Here is a 24131-nt window from a genome sequence, read left to right as displayed (position 1 = left end):
TATTTGTTTAATTTGAGAGAGAGAGGGAAAGAGAGAGTAGGGCAGGGGCAGAGAGAGAGAGAGAGAGAGAGAGAGAGAGAGAGAGAGAGAGAATCCCAAGCAGGCTCCACGCTATCAGTGCAGAGCCCAACACAGGGCGTGATCTCACCAAGTGTGAGATCATAACCTGAGCTGAGATCAAGAGTCAGACGCTTAACCGACAGAGCCACCCAGGTGCCCCAGAGTGATCAGCATTTTCTTCCCACACACTATTTTTGCGGGTGACCCTGTCTCATTTTCTGTCTATCCCCCTAGTTTCTGTCTCAAAAGCCTACTTTTCTTCCCTTTCGTGCTTTTATATTTATGTTTTGTGTGTGTTTGTTTTTCTCAGAACAGTAACCATAGTAGTCACTACTTACTGAACACCTACTAGACGTTTGACACATGCTATTTCTCTCAGTTCTGTCAGGTAGACATTACCTAAAAATCTATATAAAAGGAGATTGGAGCTTACAAAGGTTAGGTAACGTACCTGACGTTACAGAATCCAAGTTGGAATTCAAAACCCGCACTCAAGACCCTTCATCACACAAATAAAAAGCTCGATTTTATAACATATCAAATCTCTGTTATTCGATCAATTAATGAAAAAAGATGTTTAATTAGAATACAAATGATGAATACTGCTTTGGAATATCTGCCTTTAGCAACTAACAGGAAGTCACTGATGCCTCAGCTGTGTCTTCATGTAATAATTTTGAATCTATAAAACATTAAATAAAAACGTTTAGTGAACAACATTTAGTTGGTTTATTTAATGTTTCATATTATGTAGTGTGCCTATAGGTAATAAAAAAGACAGACTTTTTTTTTTATTTAAATTTTAGTTAGCTAACATACAGTGCAATATTGGTTTCAGGATTAGAATTCAGTGATTCATCACTTACATACAACATCCAGTGCTAGTCACAAGTGCCCTCCTTAGTACCCATCACCCATCTAGCCCATCTCCTGCCCACTTGCCTCCATCCACCCCATAATTTGTTCTCTATCATTAAGAGTCTCTTGTGGTTTGTTTCCCTCTCTTCTCCTCCCCTTCCCATATGCTCATCTGTTTTGTTTCTTAAATTCCACATATGACTCAAATCATGTGGTATTTGTCTTTCTCTGACTGACTTCACTTAGCATACTACGCTAGCTCCATCCATGTCCTTGCAAATGGCAAGATTTCATTCTTTTTGATGGCTGAGTAATACTCCATTGCATGTGTACACCACATCTTCTTTATCCATTCATTGGTTGATGGATGTTTTGTTACTGCTGATAATGCTGTAAGCTACAAGCTTTTAAGTGGGCATTTGTGTTCATAGAAGGAATGGAGATATTTTGTTAAGTAAAAGGTAAGAGAGCCTCTATTCTGTCTTTCAAGAAATGAGGGAAGAAAAGGTAATTTGCTTTCTGTGAAGACATTGAGAGCTAAATGTATCACAGGACTTGAAACAGTAAAAATTCCAGAGATGTTTTTACTTTACTAAGTTAATTGGGTTGAATATTGATGAAAGTTTTTACTGAAGCCACGTTTGTTTCCACATAAAATTTTCAATATGTGAAATTATTCTACTATATTTTTCAGTTACATCTTATTCGATTTTGGTGACAGTTTTGAATTCTCAAATGTTGAAGGATGCAAAAATATTTTTTTATTAAGAAAAACAATAGACCTTCTAAAGTCCTATTATAAATACATATAATCCTACAGTACATATTATTTCTACAGTTCCTTCGATGCTTAAAATATTCATTTACCTAACATTTATTATTATCTGTTCTTACTCAAATTAGCACAGCTTGGTGGACAGGGAGAGGTAAAAACGTGAAATAAGCTTGAGCTCAGTGAGTTCAGATTACTTAACTCCCAACTAAATGCTTTATATGCTTTAATGCTTTTATATTTATGTAAATATAAATGATATATAAATGATATATAATTATATAAATGATATATAAATATAAATGATATTACTTCGGGGAAACTGTTGTCATTGTTGTTGTTTGTTTTTTGTTTTGTTTGTTTTATTGTTTGTTTCTTTTAATAACCCATCCCTTTTGTGTCAGTGGTTTGTCCATAGTTCTATTATTTGAAGGTTTTAAGGGTCTGTTTCTCTGTCCTGTTGTTTCTGCTATATGCTTGATCATCTCTGATTGTTTGCTGATCACTGTACTTGGAAAATTATTTATGCACATAATTCAAGGCCAAGGAGAGAGGTCAATCCTTCACAGAAGATGTATATTCACTTCAGGCTCTATGGTTAAAAATGATTTGGAGATCACCCTAAGCCAAGTTCAAGGCTTGAGTTTTGTTGAAACCCCGGAAAGTAAAACCCAGTTTGTAAAGCTGCTGGAGAACTGGTTATTTATTATTCTACCCTTAGACTAAGGGTATGGCTTTTTGAGGTTTCAGATGATTGTAGGGAGGTCCCATAGTGGACCCTCCATCTTGTATAGACACTGACCTTTGATTTCTGCCCTCTTGCTTACGATGTTTTCAGAATGAAAGTTTAAAATTTCTAGGGAAATACACTCAGGAAACAAAAGCAGTTTCTCTGTTTGTTTATCTCCCAGTGGTTCCATTTTCCTTCAGAAATTCCTTATTATCATGCCCGCTATTTGTGGCTTATACGAAGTTACTTATATTTTATCCAGCATTCCTAGCTTGCTTCAGTGGGAGGGTTGGTCTGAGGGACCTGGCTCCTATTAGCTGGGAACATACACTGTATATAGGTAGATACTTCGTATTTCAGTGATTGATTTGATTCAGAAGTGATCTAACCACCGTGTCACGAAAAAGGTTTGATTATGCCTTACCTTTGAAAGTGTGGTTTCCAGAGAAAGTTTGATTTAATTTTATGCTTTGGTTTCCATATTTATGGACTATGACTTTGCATGAGTAGGTATAAAATGAAAAGTGCTGGTCATGCCTAAAGCAAGAAACATTAACTGCCTAGCAACAGATTTTATTTATAGGTCAATTGAACAAGGGTTGCAATAAAAAGAATAGCTTGTATCTGTTGGTGAAAAAATGAAAATGGTTCATGGAAACTCTTTCTATTTTAGTGTATATGTAGGGAAGGTGGGGAGATAGTTAACTAAATGTGGTGGCATCCAGAAGCAGTAATAATCCAGATGTTTATTATACGTTCATAAAAATTACTAATCACCCACGGATACAATAGTAGCACTTTGTAGCAGTGCAGTTTTCTGGTACCAACAACACAGCCACAAGGGGATTGTTTTTTGTATGGCTGTGTTATTGAAACAACATATTTCAGAAGTCTTTTATATTTATTGCTGTATCCATGCACAAAAACTCTACTGGGTATAGAATTGATTGTAGGAATTGCCAAAAGTGTTTATGTCCCTGTCTTAATGGTAAGGGCATTGGGTCGGAAAACTGGAGATCTTAAACATCTGTCACTGATTTGATGTTTGATCTTTCACAGATTTGGATATACTCTAAGATTGCATTCTGCCATCTTTCTGTTGTTAATTCTGAAGAATAATTAGATATTTTTGCTAATAATTTACCGGCCAGTAATGCTGAGTAAGAGAGCTATAATTCACGGTCCATAAAAAGTATAGGATTAATAGCTCAGTCATTTAAAGCCCACATTTACTCGCTTTTAAGCCTTATTGACTTATATGCAAATATAAATTATTTCACAAAATTTAAGATACACATGGCTTAAATTTGGAATCAAGTGAAGAATAACAATTAAAAACAGTTTGTCTCAATCAAGAAAAATTAACCTTTGCCTTTTGCAAATAATCTAATTAAAACATTTACAATCAATGGGGCGACTGAGTGGCTCAGTCGGTTAAGCGTGGACTTCGGCTCACGGTTCATGGGCTCGAGCCCTGTCGTGTTGGGCTCTGTGCTGACAACTCAGAGCCTGGAGCCTGCTTCAGATTGTGTGTCTCCCTCTCTCTCTGCCTTCCCTCGCTCACGCTCTGTTTGTGTCTCTCTCAAAAATAAACTTAAAAAAAAATGTCCTATCAAACTGTCCCAAAAGCACTTCAAATTGACCCTATGCAAGTGCACAAGTTTCAAGCATTGATTCCAACTTCTCTCTCCATTACCAATAAAGTTGTTTCTTTTAAGATACTAAAATACTAACATATAATTCCCAAGTAAAAAATATAAATCCTAAAATAAAAATAAGAATTTCTTTATAGATAAAAGGCACACAAATCTGTCTTCGGGGATCTCCAGGACTAGCAGGTTTAAGATTGCATTTTCACATCTTAACCACAATTTAGTGCTTTTTATTTGACCAAAATAAAAGGACCAAGAAATATGCACAGAATTTTTATGGGGAGTTGTTACAAACCCAAATGGCAGGTTATATGTGTTTTAAACCACAACAGCAAATTGTCAGCAGGAGTTAGAATTTAACTCAATTTAAGTCAATCCCTAAAGGACTATGTGGCTTCCTGATTCAGGATTGGTCTGTTTTTTTTTTTTTTTTTTTTTTTTTTCAGAATAAAAGTCCATTTATGAGAAGAGAATAGTCCTGAGAAGATATTTGAAGATATGTAGAAATAATCTGAAACTTGAAACCAAGCATTTGAAAATTGTGAAGCAGCTTTCTATTCGAGATCTGAATATTGGTAGTTGTAATCACTGTAGATTGAACACAGTGACTGAGATGTTGCCGGAGGTCTGCAAATAATTCACTTATAACAGCTGGATTTTTATGACTTTATCATTTTCACTGGTGGATCCCCAATGCTTCTTGACTCAGATTAGGCGCTCAGTAACTGTAGTTGATAAAAAGATAGCATCAGAGATAGGTGCTGTGCAGTAATGGGATGACAGTGAGAAAGTTTTCAATGTAAACAAAGAATATTTAAAAGGCAAATATAAATTCCCAGGCTTTCAGTCTAAGATAACATATAGAAAACTAAGAGGAAGAAAGATTTTAGCCTTGTGAGGCTTTTTGAATTCCTGAATGAACTTATTTCTTTATTTCCCGTCAAAGTGAGCACAGAGAAAGTAAATTTGATTAAGAAGCCTCAGTGAAGGGATTTTCTGTCAGAAGAGTTTTCACAATGAGCAAATCCCAGCCCTGTTTACACAGGCTGCCTCCAATTTACACAACCTAGGCTAACGTACATTCATCTTTGTTCATCTGGGTTTGCACTTTGGGGATGAATGAATGGAGTTGGGGATGGAGGTTGGGTGGGCGGCACAGGGAGATAGGCTGTGTCTCTCTTTTCCTTGGGAACAGTTTTTGATTTTCCTTTCCCTGTGCCTTTCCCTTCCCTCTGCTCATCGAGGATGTGGCTGCTGTGCGTCATCCCCTGACCATCCTCAGAGTGGTTATAGAGCCACAGCCTAGGGTGGTGACCAAATGCCAACTATTTGTGACCTGCACTTTTGTGGCTGTATCTTCTTTATGTAAAGGGATCCCCAGAGGGAAGCTTTTCACTCCTTGTGTACTTACCATTGTTATTAGCTGGAAAGTTTCTGTGAAACATCAAAAATGTTAATGAGCTCGGTTAGGAGGCTGGAGGATAGGGGTCTTTAGGCTCCTGCTTCCTTGTCTTAAACTCTAGACACCACTTATTTTGACTTGGAACTGGGGTTCCTCAGGCAGAAGCAGAAGAACTATACCATTTCGATAGTCTCATTTTAATCAAATCATCTCAACAGAAACTGTTAGGAACGGGAAGTAGGATCTAGGATTATTAGCAAGCTCTGCTCTCTTAATTTAGTGTTGTCAAATTGGCTTTTGGATTTGGCTCCGGGTAAAACAAAGTGGGGAGGCGGATGGATGAATGCTACTATTCGTTCAGTCTGCATTATCTTACGCGGACCATTCGGGAGTCTCAGAACACGTGTGAATCCTCAAATACAAACACCATTGCACTTAAGCAGAATGAACTCTTGGCTCCTAGCTCAAGTGAGCAGAACCTTTGCTTTTTTTTTTTTTTCCTTCCTGATTAGGTGATGCTTTAGCCGTCTTTGTGGTGCATCTGCTTCTTTTCCCACTTACCACCCACACTCCATTTGTGGTAGAGTGACAATATATGCTGTTTAATTGCATTGCTCCTTCTCCTGGGTGAGACTGGGAGAGAGAAGGGGGATTAAGTTGCATATGGCTAGCTCAGTTGTTATTGAGCGATGCCCTGACTGATGCCCGAGGTCTGCAGAGGATTTTCTTTGGATTCTGATCAATGGAGTGCTGGACACTGAGGACAGCAAATGGCCATTTTCTCTCCTGCCTTTAAAATGAAGTATGTCCTCTCTGAAGGGCAATCTATCTAGGCTGGCTCTCAAGTTTAAATGTAAACGACAGTGTGTTCCTTACTTTGAAGGCAGACACAAGCTTATCCCATTGATGGCCAAGATGCTTTGTGGAAGGAAGCGGCTTTTGTTACAAGTTTAAAATTCAGCCAGTATTATATCTCTGCTGGAAGCTTGATGGGAAGACACCTTTAATGTGGTGCGTGTATCCTTTAAATGGCTGGGAGCTCCTGGGACTGGAACCTGGTGCCCTGTCTGTGCAGAGGTCAGCTGGTGAGTGTGCCCTGCTCTCTTTCCTCAGAAAGACTGGCACTGATTTTTTTCCCATTCAAGTAGAAACCATAGGAAAGTCTGAACAACACAAATATACAAGAAGGTATGGTTTTAAAATAAAATCTTTTTCTCAACAGCTTACTATTGAATAAGTCAGTTGTAGAGAGACAACATTATCACTGCGTAGGGATGCCTCATGTGCCTGGTGCTCCCAAAAGGGTTCTGTGTTGCCATCCGTCTCACCAGGAAGCAGTATGTTCTATGATTGGGGAAGATAAAAATAAAAGATTGCACGCTAAAAAAAAAAAAAAAAAGGACTTGTGACCAGTTCATTTTATTTAAAAATATTCATCCCAGTCTGAGATTTCCTGTTTTGTGATTTGAGTAGTAGAGCCTGCAGTGGGGCTTTTTGAGTGGGTTCCTTCTCCTGAGATAGGCTGATTTATGAGTGCTGAAACCTGGTCCCCCTGCCATTGTAAACGGTCCTGGGAAAACTATCTGGAACACGTTATTCGCCTTCTAGTGTCCTCAACTAGAAAAACATAGTGACTTTCCTTCTCTGCATCGCATCTAAAGACATTATGAGAATATGTAAGCAAAGTAGGGTAATTACTCTTTTTAAAGATTTGGCAATCATAGTGAAATATTTATGTTAAACTAACACCTGACAAACTAACATCTGATTCATTATCTTTTCTTCATGAAACAAAGTAATGAAACAGCTCTCAAGCCTTGTAGAAAGAGGGGACAGAGGGACACCTGACTGGCTTCGTCGGTAGAACATGCGACTCTTGATCTCAGGGTCGTGAGCTTGAGTTGGGCATAGAGTTTACTGAAAAAATAAATTATTAAAAAAAAAAGAAAAAGGGAGAGAATCTTGAAAGCTAAGACTGTTAACCATGTCTAAGAATGTGTTGTTGTTGTTGTTATCAGATTGAAGTTTTAAAAGTGTATAATTTTCCCGGCATTAGAAAACAGCAGAATGCAATTGATACTGTCCAATGTACAAGTAGGGCTATTGAGCTCGTTAAAGGCTAATGAAATAAACATGGGTTTTTGGGTTTTTTTGCTTTGTTTTGTTTTTTGTTTTTATTTTTGTTTTTTTATAACAGTAACTCCTCACTTTCTTCTCTAGCTGTGCTTGTGATTTTCCACCTTCCTTTTGGGAGAGCTACAAAGGGAAGAACATATTGTGAAACACTATGAACAGGTTCTAAAGGGACTAGGGAAGGGTATTGTCCCAGAGGAAGCCCAAAAAAGTCCTTCTCACTAACGGGAAAACCACTGTATGGCTGTGGCTCAGCCACATTTTTGTTGGGACACATGTTATTAAGTTAAGAGGACATCCATGATCCAAAAAAGAGTAGCTTGGTTGTAAACATGTTTTAAAAAAGTATTTAGAAGAAGAAAAAAATGCCAGATGGTGTTAAGAACACCCTGTGCTCCAGTCTTACCGCTTTCCCTGAACCACCTTCATTCCTAATGACTGTTTTGACACCATCACCACTGATTATCTTGAAGTACCTCAGGGAAGAAAATGTTTCAATTATGTTATATCAAGTGGCAGGCGATGATTCACCTGGTTAAGAACATATAGGAATCCTCCCCAAGTCCACATATTATCTTCCCAGGAGGCCTAAATGTCTATGTGTGTTTCCTTGTAAATATGTACAAGATTTTCCAGAGGAGGGAGTTGATAAGCTGCTACTTTTTTTTTTTTTTTTTTTTTTTTTAGGAGATTAATTCTCAGCTGTTTAAGTCAGGGAGGGTTATGCGTCCCGTACATAAGAAACTAATAGTGCTGGCTAGAAGTTCACTGACCTCTGAACCATGCATGCTGGCCCATACAGTGGCAATTAGTTTCTCCTTTGGCTTTTGGACGAGGTTAAGTGCTGGGTTCATCCTGATTACTGAGTTGTATCCTTTCGTTCAATGAGTCTCCCTTTCGGGTACATTAACAGCAACATCTAGGAATGTTAAACCCTCTTTACTTCATCACATGGCTTAATGTTTATTTGGTGTTTAACAGAAGCCTTTGGTAATTTAACAATGAGTACCTGTATGCCCCTTAGAATGATGGAGAGTGGTTTTAGGTGTTCCTACCCCCTCTCTCCCTTTTGCCTCTGCCTTCCTCCCCCTCTTTGGAGGGCCCACTTTTTCTCCCAGGGTAACGTGGCTGAGCCCAGATTATGCTGTGTGCTCACTGACAGCTCCTTTCGATTCCGGCTTAATGCAGCTCCCTAATGCAGCCTCACGTGGGGCTGTAAATGACACAGTGAGGACCGGGCTACTCCCAGCCCTTCCCGGACGCGCTCACCCGGGTATTGCCATAGCGGTGGCAAGTAACTCCAACTGTGCCCGTCTTCTCCCCAAACGGCAGCGTTGATTCTTTTCTGGAAAGGAACCTTGGAGAAGGGAAGGGCTGAGATTTAAAAGGCAGGAATTCATGTCATGTGCTACAGCAGAACTGCCGTAGCAACAGCAGCAGCAGCAGCAGCACCCGCAGCGGCAGCGAGTCATTTAGTGAGACTGCACCATTTTCTTCTCACCCTGCATAGAGGTGTGGTTGGAAGCGGCAATAAACTACCCACCCCCTAGCAGTTCCACAGAGGTGGCCTCTTCCTGGCTCCAGTCGGAAGACACAGACTGTCTGGAGGAGTCCCCAAAGACTGTTCCAACTGGTGATGTGTGTCTAAGGAAGGCTTTTTCAACTAGTAGGATGCTTGCCTACACTTGCGGCCACCCAACTGCTGAAGAGCTCCAAGTCTAGTGCTCCGCCTTCCCCTGGGACCATTTCCCAGTGTGGGTGCACACCTATGCCCGCGTGTGTGCAGGTGTGTGCTGCTGGGGGGCTTGGCCTGGGACCTTGGTACGTTCTGGTGAATTATGGGTGCTGCAGAGGCTGGAGCAAGATTATGACCTAGCTCGGGGGCGGAGTGGATTATTTTGTGAGTGCTCTGGCCGCCAGCCATTGCCCTGGTGGGGAAAACCGTATCTCCATCTAGCTCTAAAATCACCTGGCTTGCTGGGGAGTGGAAACTGAGCCGCCGAAACTGCTTCTGCTGATTTTCTCTGCAAAATGGCTCACGCTGCTGCTTCTATTAAAAAAGTTCGAGAGGCTGAACTGGATGAAAAAGAAAAAAACCTTGAGAGAGAGAGGAAAAAACAACGGAAAATCCCCCGGGAACGTATGGAACGGAAAAGAAAGGTAACGAGGAGCATCCCTTTAACCCTTTGCCTCTGAGGCTACGTGTAGAAACCCTCCGTCCTCAGAGCCGGCAACTTCATCTTCCCTTCCCTCCATCATTCCCCTGCACCATTCCCAAGCTCAGTTTGCAGCCTATAGCTCATGTCCAAATTTGCTGCATTGGGAGGAGATGCCTGAGCAGGGCAAATTTCCTTCGCTTTAACCAAGCCAAACCGCACTTCGTTTTTCTCTGGTTTTCTCAGTTATGTGTACTCAATCTCAGAGCCAGGTGCTTTATGCCTCCAAGTAACTCCCAACACTTGTCTTAGGAGAAGGAAAGGGCTGATTAATGGTTAGCAGGGTAGAGTATTTTTCTCTTCTTGTTCCTCATCTCTACTTACTAGACCTTCAGCACAGCGCCTTCTCACTGACGATATATGTTATGTAGATCGCTGGTAGGAATAAGCCTCAGGTTTTATTTACTCCTTTTTCTTTCCCCTTCCGGAGGTGCACACTGTTCTGTGTGAAACTGCACTAAGAATATTGGTGCAGTGAGCTGTGTCCTTGCATCTTTAAAATTTTAATTCATTTATTTTCTGGTTTCCATCAGTAATCTTATGATTTTCTCTCCTGGCTGTAGCAATTAGGTGAAAAGACCAAGGTTAAATAACAGGAAGAAACGCGGATTCCCTATACATTAAACTAGAGAATTGTCTCTTTCTGTCTTTCGAAACATTATTTATTTCTTTACAATAGAAATAATCTTACACCTGGGCGGAAGGGAAGTGTTCATTTAGTCAGTGGTCTGGTTCTATAAGGGAAGAAGATCTCTGTAAATGCCTTAATTAACAAAGTAGGTCACTGAATAATTTCAGAATGTGATAAACAGCATATTACATTAGCAAAGCATAAAAATAGTGGTTGGTACACAAGCTGTTGTTAAACATAACTCGGGGGTTGGGGATACACTGCAGATCAGATGCTCAATAATCCATATGTTCAGTGCTTCCCCCACCCTTCTTCATTAATAGGTATGTTTACCTTTCCATTTTGAGGATGCTATCTTTGCTAATTTTCGGAAAGACACGTGAGGACCCACATTGAATTAAGATCTTACTATGTAGGGATTCGTCCCATTTCAGTTTTACTACTTATTTCACCACTAGTTAGTGGAAGTAACTATTATTAGGCAACATAATTAAATAAAATTAGAAGCATATTCTCGTTTTTCCTTGTGGGAGAAAACTTTAGTATTGCTTGTCTGACCTTTAGAAGGCCTTGTTTCAAGGATGCCGTAATTCTTTTTTATAATACCTTGGCCATTTTTGTGGGAGCTGGCTTACTTCTTGACAGTTACCACAGTTCTGCTTCTAATCCTCTAAATGGAACATTATTACATAAAACAATTTCCTGTGATCGTATCTTTTTTATCTTATATTCTCCAAAACATAGTATATTGCTTCTTGGCCAGGACCGTTCAGCATCCAGTTGTGACCTAGTAACTTTGCTTAGCTAGAGTACCACGCATACACCTAGAACATTTCTTGGTCTCGCTGTGGCTTGTTTCTGTATCTAGTTCACTTTTCCCCTTTTCTATCCGTTCTTGAAATGGAAAGACTACATCATTAAAATGGAAAGGTGCCAATAGTTGTTGAGAATCTCCATTGTTTTAGCTGCATTGCTTTAGCTTGAATCCAGCACCGTGGCAAGATCGATGGTTAATCATGCAGTCTTATGACAGCATTATCTGATCTTCACATCCAGATAATATCATTAAGCTAGAACCAAGGAAAATTGGGGGAATAATCACATAGCTATTATTTGTTCTTGTTCTTTTTTTTTTTTTTTAACATACCTTCTGGACCTCTTCCCTTTTATACTGCAGATGCTTGAGTTTTTACACAGCATAACAAATGCTAGCTTAGAAGAGTGACTGACATTTTTAGGTGTTTTAGATTTATTTTCAATGCCCCCCCCATAACTACTTGAGCCAGTTCTAAAATTTGGTTTAAGATAAAAAAGTGTACCTCATTATTATTATTTAAGGTATGTAGAATAGTAGTTCATAAAGAAATGAAAAAAGGATAGTTGCCTATTAGTGGTACTCTGGAACACCATCTCCGGAAAGTAACCTAAAACTTATTATACTTTATTTGCTGTTGCCTTTTTATAACCATAAAGAAATGCATCAGTAGTAGTGGTGATTAAATATATCACTTAAATATCCATTTGTAAAGTATCTTGCGAAAGAACTTGCTTATTTGCAAAATTCAGATGAGACCTGCCCCAATTCAGGTAATAGCCAGCTATGGAGCTCAAAAAAAATAAGCTGGTGTTGAAAAGATTTTTACTGAAGTAAAAATGATTGAGTATTAAATCAATTAGGCAGCTTCATATTTGGATCTCATTTTAAGATTTTTATAAACTTGCTGTTGATTAAAAGAATCTTTGCATTATTGTTTTATACTCTGTAAAACATTTTAAGTAAGTTTTAATTATTGTAAACTTGAAACACATTGCATGCTTGGCTGTAAGCCCTCTACTAAGTTGTCAGTGGTATGGTTTTTTAAAATGACTAATTTGTATAGTAGGGGATCTAGTTTCAACCTCAGTATAAGCAGAATTTATCTTGGAATAAAATGTTCAGTCTTCTTTGAGTCTGGATAGCTAATATTTAAATATAGCGTGTGTTAAATATATATAGTATATGTGTCATACTATGATAGAGCTAGAATAAAGCTTACCTTTAAGCAAAGGGACCAAGATTAAGATTAGTTGAAGCAAACAAACATTTTTTTGCCCCAAATAGTACACTGATATTCTAGGTTTTTACAGGAATAAGAGGATATTCCTATACTAATTATTAGCTTATATGAACTGAAGTCATTTCTTTGTAAGTCCACATGTCTTATTTCTACACTAGAACCTGAGACATTAGACTTGAGAAGGATGCCAAAAGGAATGATTTCTCACAGACTTGTAAGATTTAGTTGTAGGAAGTGATTTTGAGTATAATATTCTCTCCACAATCACTTTTTTTTTAATTTGGAAAAACATAATTTCAGAGAATCTATAAAAAACAAAAGAAAACAATTCCATCCTTGGAAAAAGCATATACTTAAGTAACCCTTCTTATTTAAGTTTATGATTACCAGTTATTTTCAAATAGTAGATATGTTTTCCATTTCTCAGCATGGACAGACCATTCTCTAATCCATTATAGTGTCTACAACATTCGCTGGAATCGTATGTCATAAAAGGCAATCTGTATGACTAGTGCTCAGCATTGTGATGTTTAAGAAGTTCTTCCTTTATTATTTTAGTTTATACTATTCAAAAAGCCAGAGTTCATGTTTTCTGTATAAATTATATGATAATATTTATTGAGTACCAATATAGCCCTGTGTCTGGCACTTTATATACATTGTACTGTTTAATCAAGAGACAGGTATACACATTAGAGATTATTCTCTCCATTTTGCAAATAAAGAAACTGAGACTCAGACTCCTGGAAACTGCTGTATCATATGCAGCTATTATGTGGCAGAGTTGGGATTTGAATCCAGGCTCCAAAGTTCATTGGGAAAAAGAGGTGATGATTCCTTGGTCTTGTACATACACTGAATGTAGGGAATAAGTAAATAATTTAATCTGTCAATGCTTCAATTTCTTCATCTTCAGAATACCTCCCTACACTGAAGGGGATTTTAGTTCCTGTAAGAAGTTAAATGACATGTTTGAGAGGAAACTATGTATTTAAGTTTGTGATTCTATCATAATTGCTTCAAAATATTCCATGAGATTTCTTGGAAAATCAACTTATTAAAAGTGAACATTTGCTCCTTAAATATAGCAGTTGCGGTCAAGGATAGACTATGATATATTATCACTCTTTGTTACAATTGTATCAGGACTTCAAAATGTATTTGTATATTCACATTCGCAAGCTGACACAGGAAGGTGATTTTGCAGGGGATTTACATAGAAAATGAAAGCAAACTTTTTTTCCAAGTCTTTTAAATTGAATTTCATAGGAAAAGGTTCTGATCAGTTATTTGCTTTTATTTTTTCTGTATATAATTTTTATCTTGAAGGGAACAAGGCTCACTGTTTTTAGGATAACCTTTGGGAACCCTCACTGACACTCCCCCCTCCCCATATTCTTGTCCACATGGTTATTAAGTTGATGACAATGAGAATATGTATTGAGTATATATAATGGACTTATCATCCAGTTGTAAGGAGACATGGAGAGATGGAGACTTTCTAAAGTTATTAATTAGTGTACTTTATTAAAATGGAAGAATGTTTTATTTGCAGTTGTGGAGATGAATATATTCTGTAACTTTTTTATTGTGTTATAAGAATGAGTTTGTAAAGAAACACAATAGATAATGGCTGACTGTGGCATTTTTCTGGTGGTCTGTAGGTGAACCCTATGGTGTAGGAGGAAGGTGGATAGCCCAATCATTCTTTCTATCCTTCAGTGTTCTGCTCAGACACTCAGCAGCATGATTCCAAAGGCAAGACCAACACTGACAGCAACAATACTTAGCCAAGAACCAAGTACAAAAAGATTTCCAGGCACTAAACCAAACATAATGTGATGAAAAATACAATGACAACATGATAGTGTGATCCTTTGTATTTATTACATGCTAGATCTTTTCAAATGTGGTAAATGCCAATAACACTTTTTAGGACTTACATCAAATTGTCTTTATATAACTTCTTATAACCCCTTCATCAATACGTCAGTACTTACAGAAACCACACTAACATAAGGTAGGTTGGTGATTTCTTGAGCTTTACCTGGACATTTGCTCTTCCTATATCCTAATGTCTACTTATAAGTAAAAACTCAACAGTTTTGTTGTTGATTTCCCATTTGAGTCTAAATAAATATGTTCAGGTATATCTACTTACATGCAGAGGTTTCTGTGGAATCATGATTTTTTTAAACCCCATTTTCTTCTTCTTTAACATTCCTTCTATCCACTTTTGTAGTTCAATTCATAAACCCTATCTTGACTAGAACAATTATCTTTATATAAGTGACTTGCACCATTGATGGTATTCTTTGCCAGTACTGTAAGTCTGAGTTTTTATTAATTTTTACTTATAAAGAACCTCTTTCAACCATTGAGTGGGTGACTACTAGCTTAGGGTTATAGCTGTCAAATTTGTGGGATTGTGGCAAAAATAGTCCCAATTATATGGCTTGAGATAAGTTTTTAAGAAGACTGTAAAAAGACAAAATCAATGTAGAAAAGCTACTATGAGTGAGTTTAATTTATTTTGGAACCTAAAAACATATAAATGTTTTTATCTTGAACAAAACCAGGATTAATTCACTGGTATTCTTTATTACGAAAGTTTTAATTTTATTAGTTACCTCATTTATCCATAATGATATTTATAGCACATTGACATCATAAAGAACACTGAAAATACTTTATAGAAGTACTGTAGGGGTCAGTGATAATATAAGGAGGTTAAGTCTACTCACATCATATTTAATAATCTTTTAGTGTTTATATTTTACATTGAGTCACACTTTTTCATTCATATTTCTCAAAATAATTTCTTCCTCACAAAGAATACACCTTTTTTTTTTTTTCAGTGACACTACAAAGAAGGCACTTCCCAAATTTTGGAGTTCTACATAAATTGCTAGTGGAATCATCAGTATTTAAGTGTGACCCTTTTTCCCACAGAAGTGACTTCTGATTTTAAATGTGTACAGTATTGTGGAAAATCTCATCAGAGTGATTTGACTTTATCCTGATAATAAGAAGTCAGAACCCTGGGGTAGATTGGGAAGGAAAGGGGACTGTAATCTATATATTTTTTAAGTTCTCCTGGTGATTCCTACCAGAATTGAAAGCCACTGGAATAAATATTCATATTCCCTCTGCCATCCCCTCCCACCCCAACTCTTACTCTGTCCCATCTTTGAATTTGGAACAATAAGAGATCTACTTTTAATAATCAGTATGACACTAAACTGCTACAGAGAAAAAATTTCCTGTGTCAGTAGGAGGCACTCTGGCAACCTTTTGAAAGTTTAATGAGGCTAAGTGGTCTATATAATAACCAATTAATTCTGGGCATAGAGAGGAGGAACCAAATGTTGAGGAGATAAGTTGTAAAGCTTCACGGTCTGTATGACCATCTCTGCCCTAATGGAGTAACCTTCAGGAATGAGGCTTGTGTTTTTCTGAGTTCTATGTTAACCAAGCTCAAAGAAAATCAGACAGTTATGTAAGTTAGGGTTTTGAAGGAAAGCCATTCAAATGTGATTTAAAAGTGATGTCTTAAATAGATTTTGCTGTTTTGAATACACTCAAGTAAATGTCCCGGGGATTTCATGGGTAACTTAGCAGTCTTGGTGTCCTCAGACCTTTAGAGATGTCAACACTTCTGGAGCTCCTGATGCAAGTCAACAACTACTTTTTGTTTCTTGTACCTGACTTTGATAGATTTTCTGTATCTTTATTATATATATAATCCTTATATATATTTATTATATATTATTCTTTAGATATTTCCTTTTAATGTTTCTAATTCATTAACTTCTTAGTGCCAGGGTTTTTTGTTTGTTTGTTGTATGTTTCTTTTTCACGTGACTATTTGACTTTCTCACTCTCTTCCCAGTTCACCGCAGCTGCCAGGCCAGCCAGAAATGGATTTCCCCACCAGTGTGTACAGAATTCAGGAAAGGACTTTTTATTTTTTTTAAAAAAATTTTTTTTTCAACGTTTATTTATTTTTGGGACAGAGAGAGACAGAGCATGAACGGGGAGGGGCAGAGAGAGAGGGAGACACAGAATCAGAAACAGGCTCCAGGCTCTGAGCCATCAGCCCAGAGCCCGACGCGGGGCTCGAACTCCCAGACCGTGAGATCGTGACCTGGCTGAAGTCGGACGTTTAACCGACTGCGCCACCCAGGCGCCCCAGGAAAGGACTTTTTAGCATGTATAGTTGGAATTACTCCTTCCATTTTCCCTCACTTTTTCAGTAGCTTGCCAGGAAAAAAACCCTTTTTCTTTCCCCTTAGAACTTCACTGTGAATTCAACCTGGCCTTTCTCTAGAGATGTTCCTTTAACTCTATATCATTACTATGCTGCTTATGTAATGGGGAACACCTCGATAGAAAACCATGTATCTTGTATTAAAGAAGAGAAGTACCAGGGTGCAACAGTTATTATAAACGTATCAACCTAGTCCCCATTTGATTGGGAGTGGTAGTGTTATTTCACATTAATAATTTTATATGAATATGTATTTCTTGGATTTTTATGTATTTTGCATGAAGACCTGTTCATTACCAATTTTAACTCACTTGTTTATAGTCCTTGTCTGTAAAACAAGGCTGAAATCTAGACTGACAGTGACCTCTCTCTTTATGTGGCTCTATGCGAGTAATGGCAGTTTTCCCAAATGCCCGACTTTCAGGGGAGTTAAATATTTTAAAAATAATGTTACTATTACAAACATGGACTCTAAGAATCTACTTTAGCTTTATTATTAATATAGAGATAAAATATTACTTTTGCCTTTGAAATCAACTGTAGCTGTCAATACTTTCAAGATGTTAAGCACAATTAGAAGTGGATGTGAAATGTAAGAATAGACATCACAGCTACAGAGAATACACAACACAGCAGAAAGGTGTTTACTAACTTAATAAGTGATATTTATACAAAATTATCGGATGCTTCTAAAAGCTCCATAAAAGCAGATTTAGGAGACCTGCGTTTAATTCTATCTACTGACTGTGATGTTGGGTAAACAACTGATCTGACCTTAGTTTCCACATCTATAAAATGACGAGGACCTGAGATCTGTTAGAATTCTTTCTGTTCCTGTATGACTGTACAGTTTTAACTGTGTCTTTCCCTCTTTTCATTTTTATAAATGATTGAGATAGTTCAGTGGAATCTCCAAGGTTTTCTTTATTTAATAGAAATTTTCTTGAGTTGATACTACATCCAAGGCACAGTGCCTTCATCCAAGGGGTTCCCAGACCAGCCCGGGGTAATAGGTACTTTGACACATAACAAGAATAATATGTTATTTGGGCTATTAAGTTGGGTTGGAGATTGTTTATCTTGTATATATTGTGCAATTTTTCTTTAAGAAGTCTTGTGTCAGTAAATTCTTATCTGGCAGAAGAAATAATAGAAGGGAATAGTTTCTGTTGTGGTACTTGAAATTTTCTGGAAGCTCTTAAGGCAAGATATATAAAATGAAGCATTCTTATGGATCTTTGTGGTTGGATACAGTATTTCGGATACTGATTTGAGTCATTTCTCAGAAAGAAGTTTACTGCGGTTCCCTTAGATCATCCGTATGCTGATAATACCATGAATTATAAATCTACAGAGAAATATTATCATGCTGTTTTAAATCATTTTACAAAGATATAATAGTAGCCAGAATAGCTATCTTTGAACGGCAGGACGCTATGATGAACAAGAGTCCACTGTAAACACTTCTACCCTAGCAACTCACAAACCATTCAACTGTCCAGCTCAGTGAAAATAAGACGTTGCCTGAGTTGTTCCAGGAGTACGAGTATAAACTTCCTCCTTATTTATGGTTCCTGCCTCAAACTGGGCCAGAATGCTTAATTAAACCATGTCACATCCTGAAACAACTGAAACCAATAAAGTGTAAGTGGAACAGGTTACCTGGAAACAGTAACTCTTTTGAGAAGAGAGGTCACTTAGGAAATGAGGAGCTTTTGTTCAGGGTGGTCACCTTCAAAACATGGGGCTTCAGTGTGGGCTCCGAGGGACAGGAACCAAAGACTGGGTGTGGGTGGGGGGGAGAAAAAGAGACATCTGTGTAAGCACAAGTTGTCCTTACTGGGGAGAAGGCAGATGACAAAGGACCAAGTGGCAGATGCCAATTCTCTGAGTACAAACACTTTATCGAATTGGATAAGGGCCTTTGGTATAACATAAACTAGTCATACTCAGTCATTTAACACAAAAAGAAATATTTCAGAACTTCTGGCTTTTATGCTAGAAAACAACACTGGAAAGATAGAAGAAGAATTGGTGACAAGCTAGTATCAGAAATATTTTGCCATCGAAGGAAGCTTGATAACTGAGATGCATTTCACTTTAGTCACTGCAATTAGCCTTCCTACAAGATCCTTCTGGGTTACGTATTCCCTAGTAAGTTGTATAAGAGCTCATGAAACAATTTAGTCACTCCAGTGGTCTTTAACATTCTATAAAACTTGATTAATCAGGAAGCTCAGATAATTACACTTTCTAGTTTTGATTGCATTTTACACTTAAAGTAAACAGAAGCAGAATTCTTTTTTTGCTTCGTTCTTTCTGTCTTTGCGTTCTTTTTTCTTTTCTGTCGTTATTTAGTCTGTCTGTCTTAGTTCGTTATTTTGGTTCTGTTCTTTTTAGCGTCTTTCTTTCTTTCTTCTTTCTTCTTCTTTCGTCTCTTTTCTTTCTTTTGTCTTTCTTCGCTCTCTCTCTCTCTCTCTCTCTCTCTCTCTCTCTCTTTCAGTTTATTTAAGTAATCTCTACACCAACATGGGGCTCGAACTCACAACCCTGAGATCAAGAACTGCATGTTTCACCAGCTGAGCCAATCAGGCACCCCTCCAGAAGCTCTTTCAAATTATGCTTGTTTGTTTCTCTTCCTTCTTGTGCTGGATTAAAAAAAAATTATCATGCCCATGTACCATCAATCATCTTCCCTATTTTCAATGTGAATTTGATATGTACAATACATGTAATATAATTCAGGATATTTCACTTCTTTGGATCAAAGAATTATTAAATAACTACCATGAGATAAATTTTAAGTTAAGAGTGGTCAAGATTTTGGTTGAGTTAAAATTTTTTTCTCAAGAAATTTCTCTGTTAGATAGGTATTTAAGGTTAATGTCAATGGGGGAAAAGTAGAGGACAGTGCTAGCTTAAGTGTTATAGCTTTTTTATGTTTATAGAAGTTGTGGATTTCAAGCTGGGCCTTGGGAAGACAGTCAAGTTTGGCTTAAGCGGAGGGAACATCTCAGAGGACACACATAGGAGCTGATGAAAGGCCTGGCATGACATGACCAGAGTGGCAGGGCTGGGTAGGAGTTGGTAAATACTTGGAAATAATGCTGACCACACAGGAGAGCCTTCAGGGCAAGGAAGAGGTAACTGAATTCAATAAAGAAAAAAAGAAAAAGAAAAAGAGGAAGAAAGAAAGAAAGAAAGAGAAAAAAAAAGAAACTATGGAAGGTTGTATGATAATGTAAGATTATGGGGGAGGAAATGGAGGTCATCCAGGAGACTGTAAAGTAATCTAAGAGGGATGAACAGACCTGGATTAGAAGATTTGCATGGGAAAAATCAGTGGAGAGGGAAACAGCATGGATATTAGCACCCAAGTGGGAATAGTGAAAAAAAAGAGAGGTGAATAAGCATGACTTAAGATTACATATTTCAGGGGCACCTGGGCGGCTCAGTCAGTTGAGCATCTGGCTCTTGATTTCGGCTCAAGTTACGATCCCAGAGTTGTGGGACCGAGCCCCACATCAGTCTCCACAGATTATACATTTCATTGATATTTGAAAGGTGCTGGTGTCATTGGCAAAAAAAAATTTCAAGTGAAATTCAGGGGGAAATAAAAATACGTTACTTTATACATGGTTAATTTGAAATGTTGTCAAGATGATATATTGTCATATTTTTTTTAAATACTTCTTTTTTTTTTTTAAACGTTTATTTATTTTTTGAGACAGAGAGAGACAGAGCATGAACGGGGGAGGGTCAGAGAGAGGGAGACACAGAATCCGAAACAGGCTCCAGGCTCCGAGCTGTCAGCATGGAGCCTGACGCGGGGCTTGAACCCACGGACCGCGAGATCGTGACCTGAGCCCAAGTCGACCGTTCAACCAACTGAGCCACCCAGGCGCCCCTAAGATCTCTGTCATATTTAAATGCAGGAAATTTTTATATAAAAGTCCAAAAAATAGAAATGTTATCTATCTTTCTGATTTGGTATAATGGAAGAAGTTGTAAAATGTAGAGTCAGTGTACTGCTTAGCTCTACCACATTCTGGTAATCTGATCCTTAAATTGGTTTGCTTTTCTGCAAATCTGGGTTAGTAATAGTTAACTCTAATAATTAACAACGTATATATCATAGAGGAAGTGTAAGGACTAAAATGAAACAATGTTTTGAAATCACTATGCACATGATATTATTCATTATTATATTACTAGATTTACTTGCTTTTTATGCAGGAAGAGCAAAGGAAATATACTTGCCAATGAAAGGATTAAAAATGTTCATGTGAGCATCAGTATAATGTGCTCTGTCCCCTGAGAGCCCCTGGCAGCAATGATGCCTCGGTAGTAATGAGCATATGTAGCCCAGATTTTTTCTAAATGCCATTTTCCAATGGAAGGAACCAGAACTTCTTGGGCAAATGGCTGATTCAAGTAAGGAAGTGTTCAAAAAGTGATGGGGCATGTCAACTTGCAGGAGCTTCCAGTGACTGACTATAGAGAAATTGGAGTAACAAAATAAATAATGGAAGTAAGGAATTATAACTCACAGAATAAATCCCTATAAGTTCGTACTACCAGAAATAAATAATTGAATAAGTGAATAAATAAGTAAGCAAGAAGGGAAAGCTTTTTCTTCTAGTAGAATTCCACTTAACACATTTGTAAGAAATCATGTAAATTATAAATAATACAAAGGTCAGCAGTTTAGCCTATTTGATAGTTCAAACTATCAAAAGTTCCATAGTGAATTGTTTTTAACTACAGAATTCAGTAAGAATTAGCTGACTGTGTCTAAGGCATCACAGAAGGAGGAATTTAAGAGACACAGTTACCTTGTGGAGTTTAGAACAGCTTTTGCTCTCTCTTGAACTCCCAGATACATTCAGAAAAAGAAATTGTGTTTATATTTATTAATGATTTATTTTAAAGACATAATGAAATTATAAATGCAAAACAGAATTTTTTGTTTTTTAAATATACTTTTGCAGGTTTTTACATAAATTAATATTTTCTTTATTTTTAAGTTTATTGATTTATGAGAGAGAGAGAGAGAGACAGCATGAGTGGGGGAGGGGCAGAGAGAGAGGAAAACAGAATCCAAAGACGGCTCCAGGCTCTGAGCTATTAGCACAGAGCCCAATGCGGGGCTTGCTTAAACTCACATACCATGAGATCATGACCTGAGCAGAAGTCAGATGCTTAACTGACTGAGCCACATCAATTAATATTTAAGGAAATGGTACAAGTAAAGAACTTCTGGATAGTATTGAATGATATAACCAAATTACCAGCATAGTATTTTGTTTATGATTGTTGTTTTTTTTTTTTTCCCCAAATAGCTGCACTTGGTTTTTACGAATCATATGTCTGCTTATATTGAACATGGCACTCTTGACATGGCTGATGTCAGCACTGATGCAGTGCTTTTAAATGCAGTGCTTTTAAAATTATTCCTGAATTCTTTCTGGGTAAAATGGTTATTTAAAAGATCGTTTTTCTGGTAATGGGTAGAAGTATTTTTATTTATTTATTTACTGGTGATATTGTATACATAATGTATATAATAACATTGGCAACTGACATTTGTTGAGCACTTTTCATCTTCTTACCAGTCTGGAAGATTTCATTTTATTTAGTTTGAGTAACTCAGATAATCATCTTACTTCTCTGCTTCTTCTCTTTTTTTGTTTTAATGTTTATTTTTGAGAGCAAGTGAGCACCAGTGGGGGAGGGGCAGGGAAAGACGGGGACAGGCCATCTGAAGCAGGCTCTGCACTGATAGCAGAGAGCCCAGTGTGGGGCTGGAACTCAGGAACAGGGAGATCATGACCTGAGTTGAAGTCAGCCACTCAACTGACTAAGCAAGCCACCCAGGTGCCCCGTCTGCCTCTTTTTTGTAACTGACACACCATGAGTCTGCACGGGAATCTGTGCGATGTGCTGCTTCTATTGCAGTGGTGATAATGCATGACTGAGTTATCCTTTTCACTTTGGCCATGAGAATTAACTTTCTCTTTTATTTACAAAACTTGATTCTCTAATAATTTTCATGAACAGGCCGCTGCTCTCCATATACAGATAATATTCTCACAACTAATGAATCACTCCCTGGTCTCTTCGAAAAGTGCACTCCATTTCTCATTTTAATTAACTTTGCTACTGCATGGCCAAACTCAATAAAATTTTTCCTTCTGTTTTCTCTGCCTTTAGTAATTCACTTGCTTATCTTAATTGAGCTTGGTAAAATATTTAGATATGTAATGTTAGTTCCCTCTTGACACTAAATTCTTAGTTATAACCAAGTGTATAATGATACTGTAAGTTGAGCATATATTTTAAGTACTATAGAGCACTTGACCACCAATCAGAGAAAACACAAGTACTTCTATTAACGTTACATACATGTTCTCTTTACTTAAATGTGTTTACCTTAGGAGGATTTTAGGTTCTTTTTCTAAGCGTGTGTACTTGGAAGTTTTAATACATGAGATGAGAATAATATCCTACCTGGGGCAGCCTAATGCCCTGGTGTCACAGTATTTGACCAGCTTGCTGTGCCCATAATGAGCACTGATTTTCTTCTTGTATCATGTCACATTGCCTTAGACACAGCAAATACGCACTGATTCTAAACATCGAATTATTGGGGCACCTAGGTGGCACAGTTGGTCGAGCATCCAACTCTTTTTTTTTTTCTTTTTAGTTACGAAAGTATTTATTTATAATGAGAAAAAGAATCACAATGAATTACACATTTTAAAAGTAATAAATACCACATACCATGAAATCCAGATAAATAATATGATATTTTTATTAATTAATGGCCTGAATCACTTTTTTTTTTTTTTTTTTTTTTTTTTTTTACTTTACATCCACATCAGTTAGCATATAGTGCAACAATGATTTCAGGGGTAGATTCCTTAATGCCCCTTACCAATTTAGCCCATTCCACCTCCCACAACCCTTCCAGTAACCCTCTGTTTGTTCTCCATATTTAAGAGTCTCTTATGTTTTATCCCCCCTCCCTATTTTTATATTATTTTTGCTTCCCTTCCCTTGTGTTCATCTGTTCTGTGTCTTAAAGTCCTCACATGAGTGAAGTTATATGATATTTGTCTTTCTCTGACTGACTAATGTCACTTAGCATAATACCCTCTAGTTCCATCCATGTAGCTGCAAATGGCAAGGTTTCATTCTTTTTGATTGCCAAGTAATACTCCATGGTGTGTGTGTGTGTGTGTGTGTGTGTGTGTGTGTGTGTGTGTGTGTGTGTATACATACCACATCTTCTATATCCATTAACCCATTGATGGACATTTGGGCTCTTTCCATACTTTGGCTATTGTC

The 24131-nt window shown here is 37.5% G+C and overlaps 1 protein-coding gene across 7 annotated transcripts in view; it reads left to right on the top strand.

The window, feature by feature from the left end:
• The first annotated feature begins 9229 nt into the window (after window positions 1-9229).
• The window catches only part of ANK2 (ankyrin 2), a 272404-nt gene continuing 257502 nt past the window's right edge, over window positions 9230-24131 (top strand). For 2 of the 7 annotated variants that reach the window (XM_036064263.1, XM_030313210.1), the window contains exon 1: window positions 9321-9767. In XM_036064263.1, the coding sequence (XP_035920156.1) occupies window positions 9639-9767 (129 nt within the window). In that variant the 5' untranslated portion in view covers window positions 9321-9638. Of the gene's footprint in view, window positions 9768-24131 lie in introns of all 7 variants that reach the window. The other 5 variants (XM_030313216.1, XM_030313221.1, XM_036064262.1 and 2 more) reach the window with 4 other exon arrangements.

Source organism: Lynx canadensis, chromosome B1 (genome assembly GCF_007474595.2).
Source record: "Lynx canadensis isolate LIC74 chromosome B1, mLynCan4.pri.v2, whole genome shotgun sequence".
NCBI classification, from domain to species: domain Eukaryota; kingdom Metazoa; phylum Chordata; class Mammalia; order Carnivora; family Felidae; genus Lynx; species Lynx canadensis.
The sequence above is the reverse complement of the archived record's forward strand: the minus strand, read 5'-3'. Positions and strand labels throughout refer to the sequence as shown.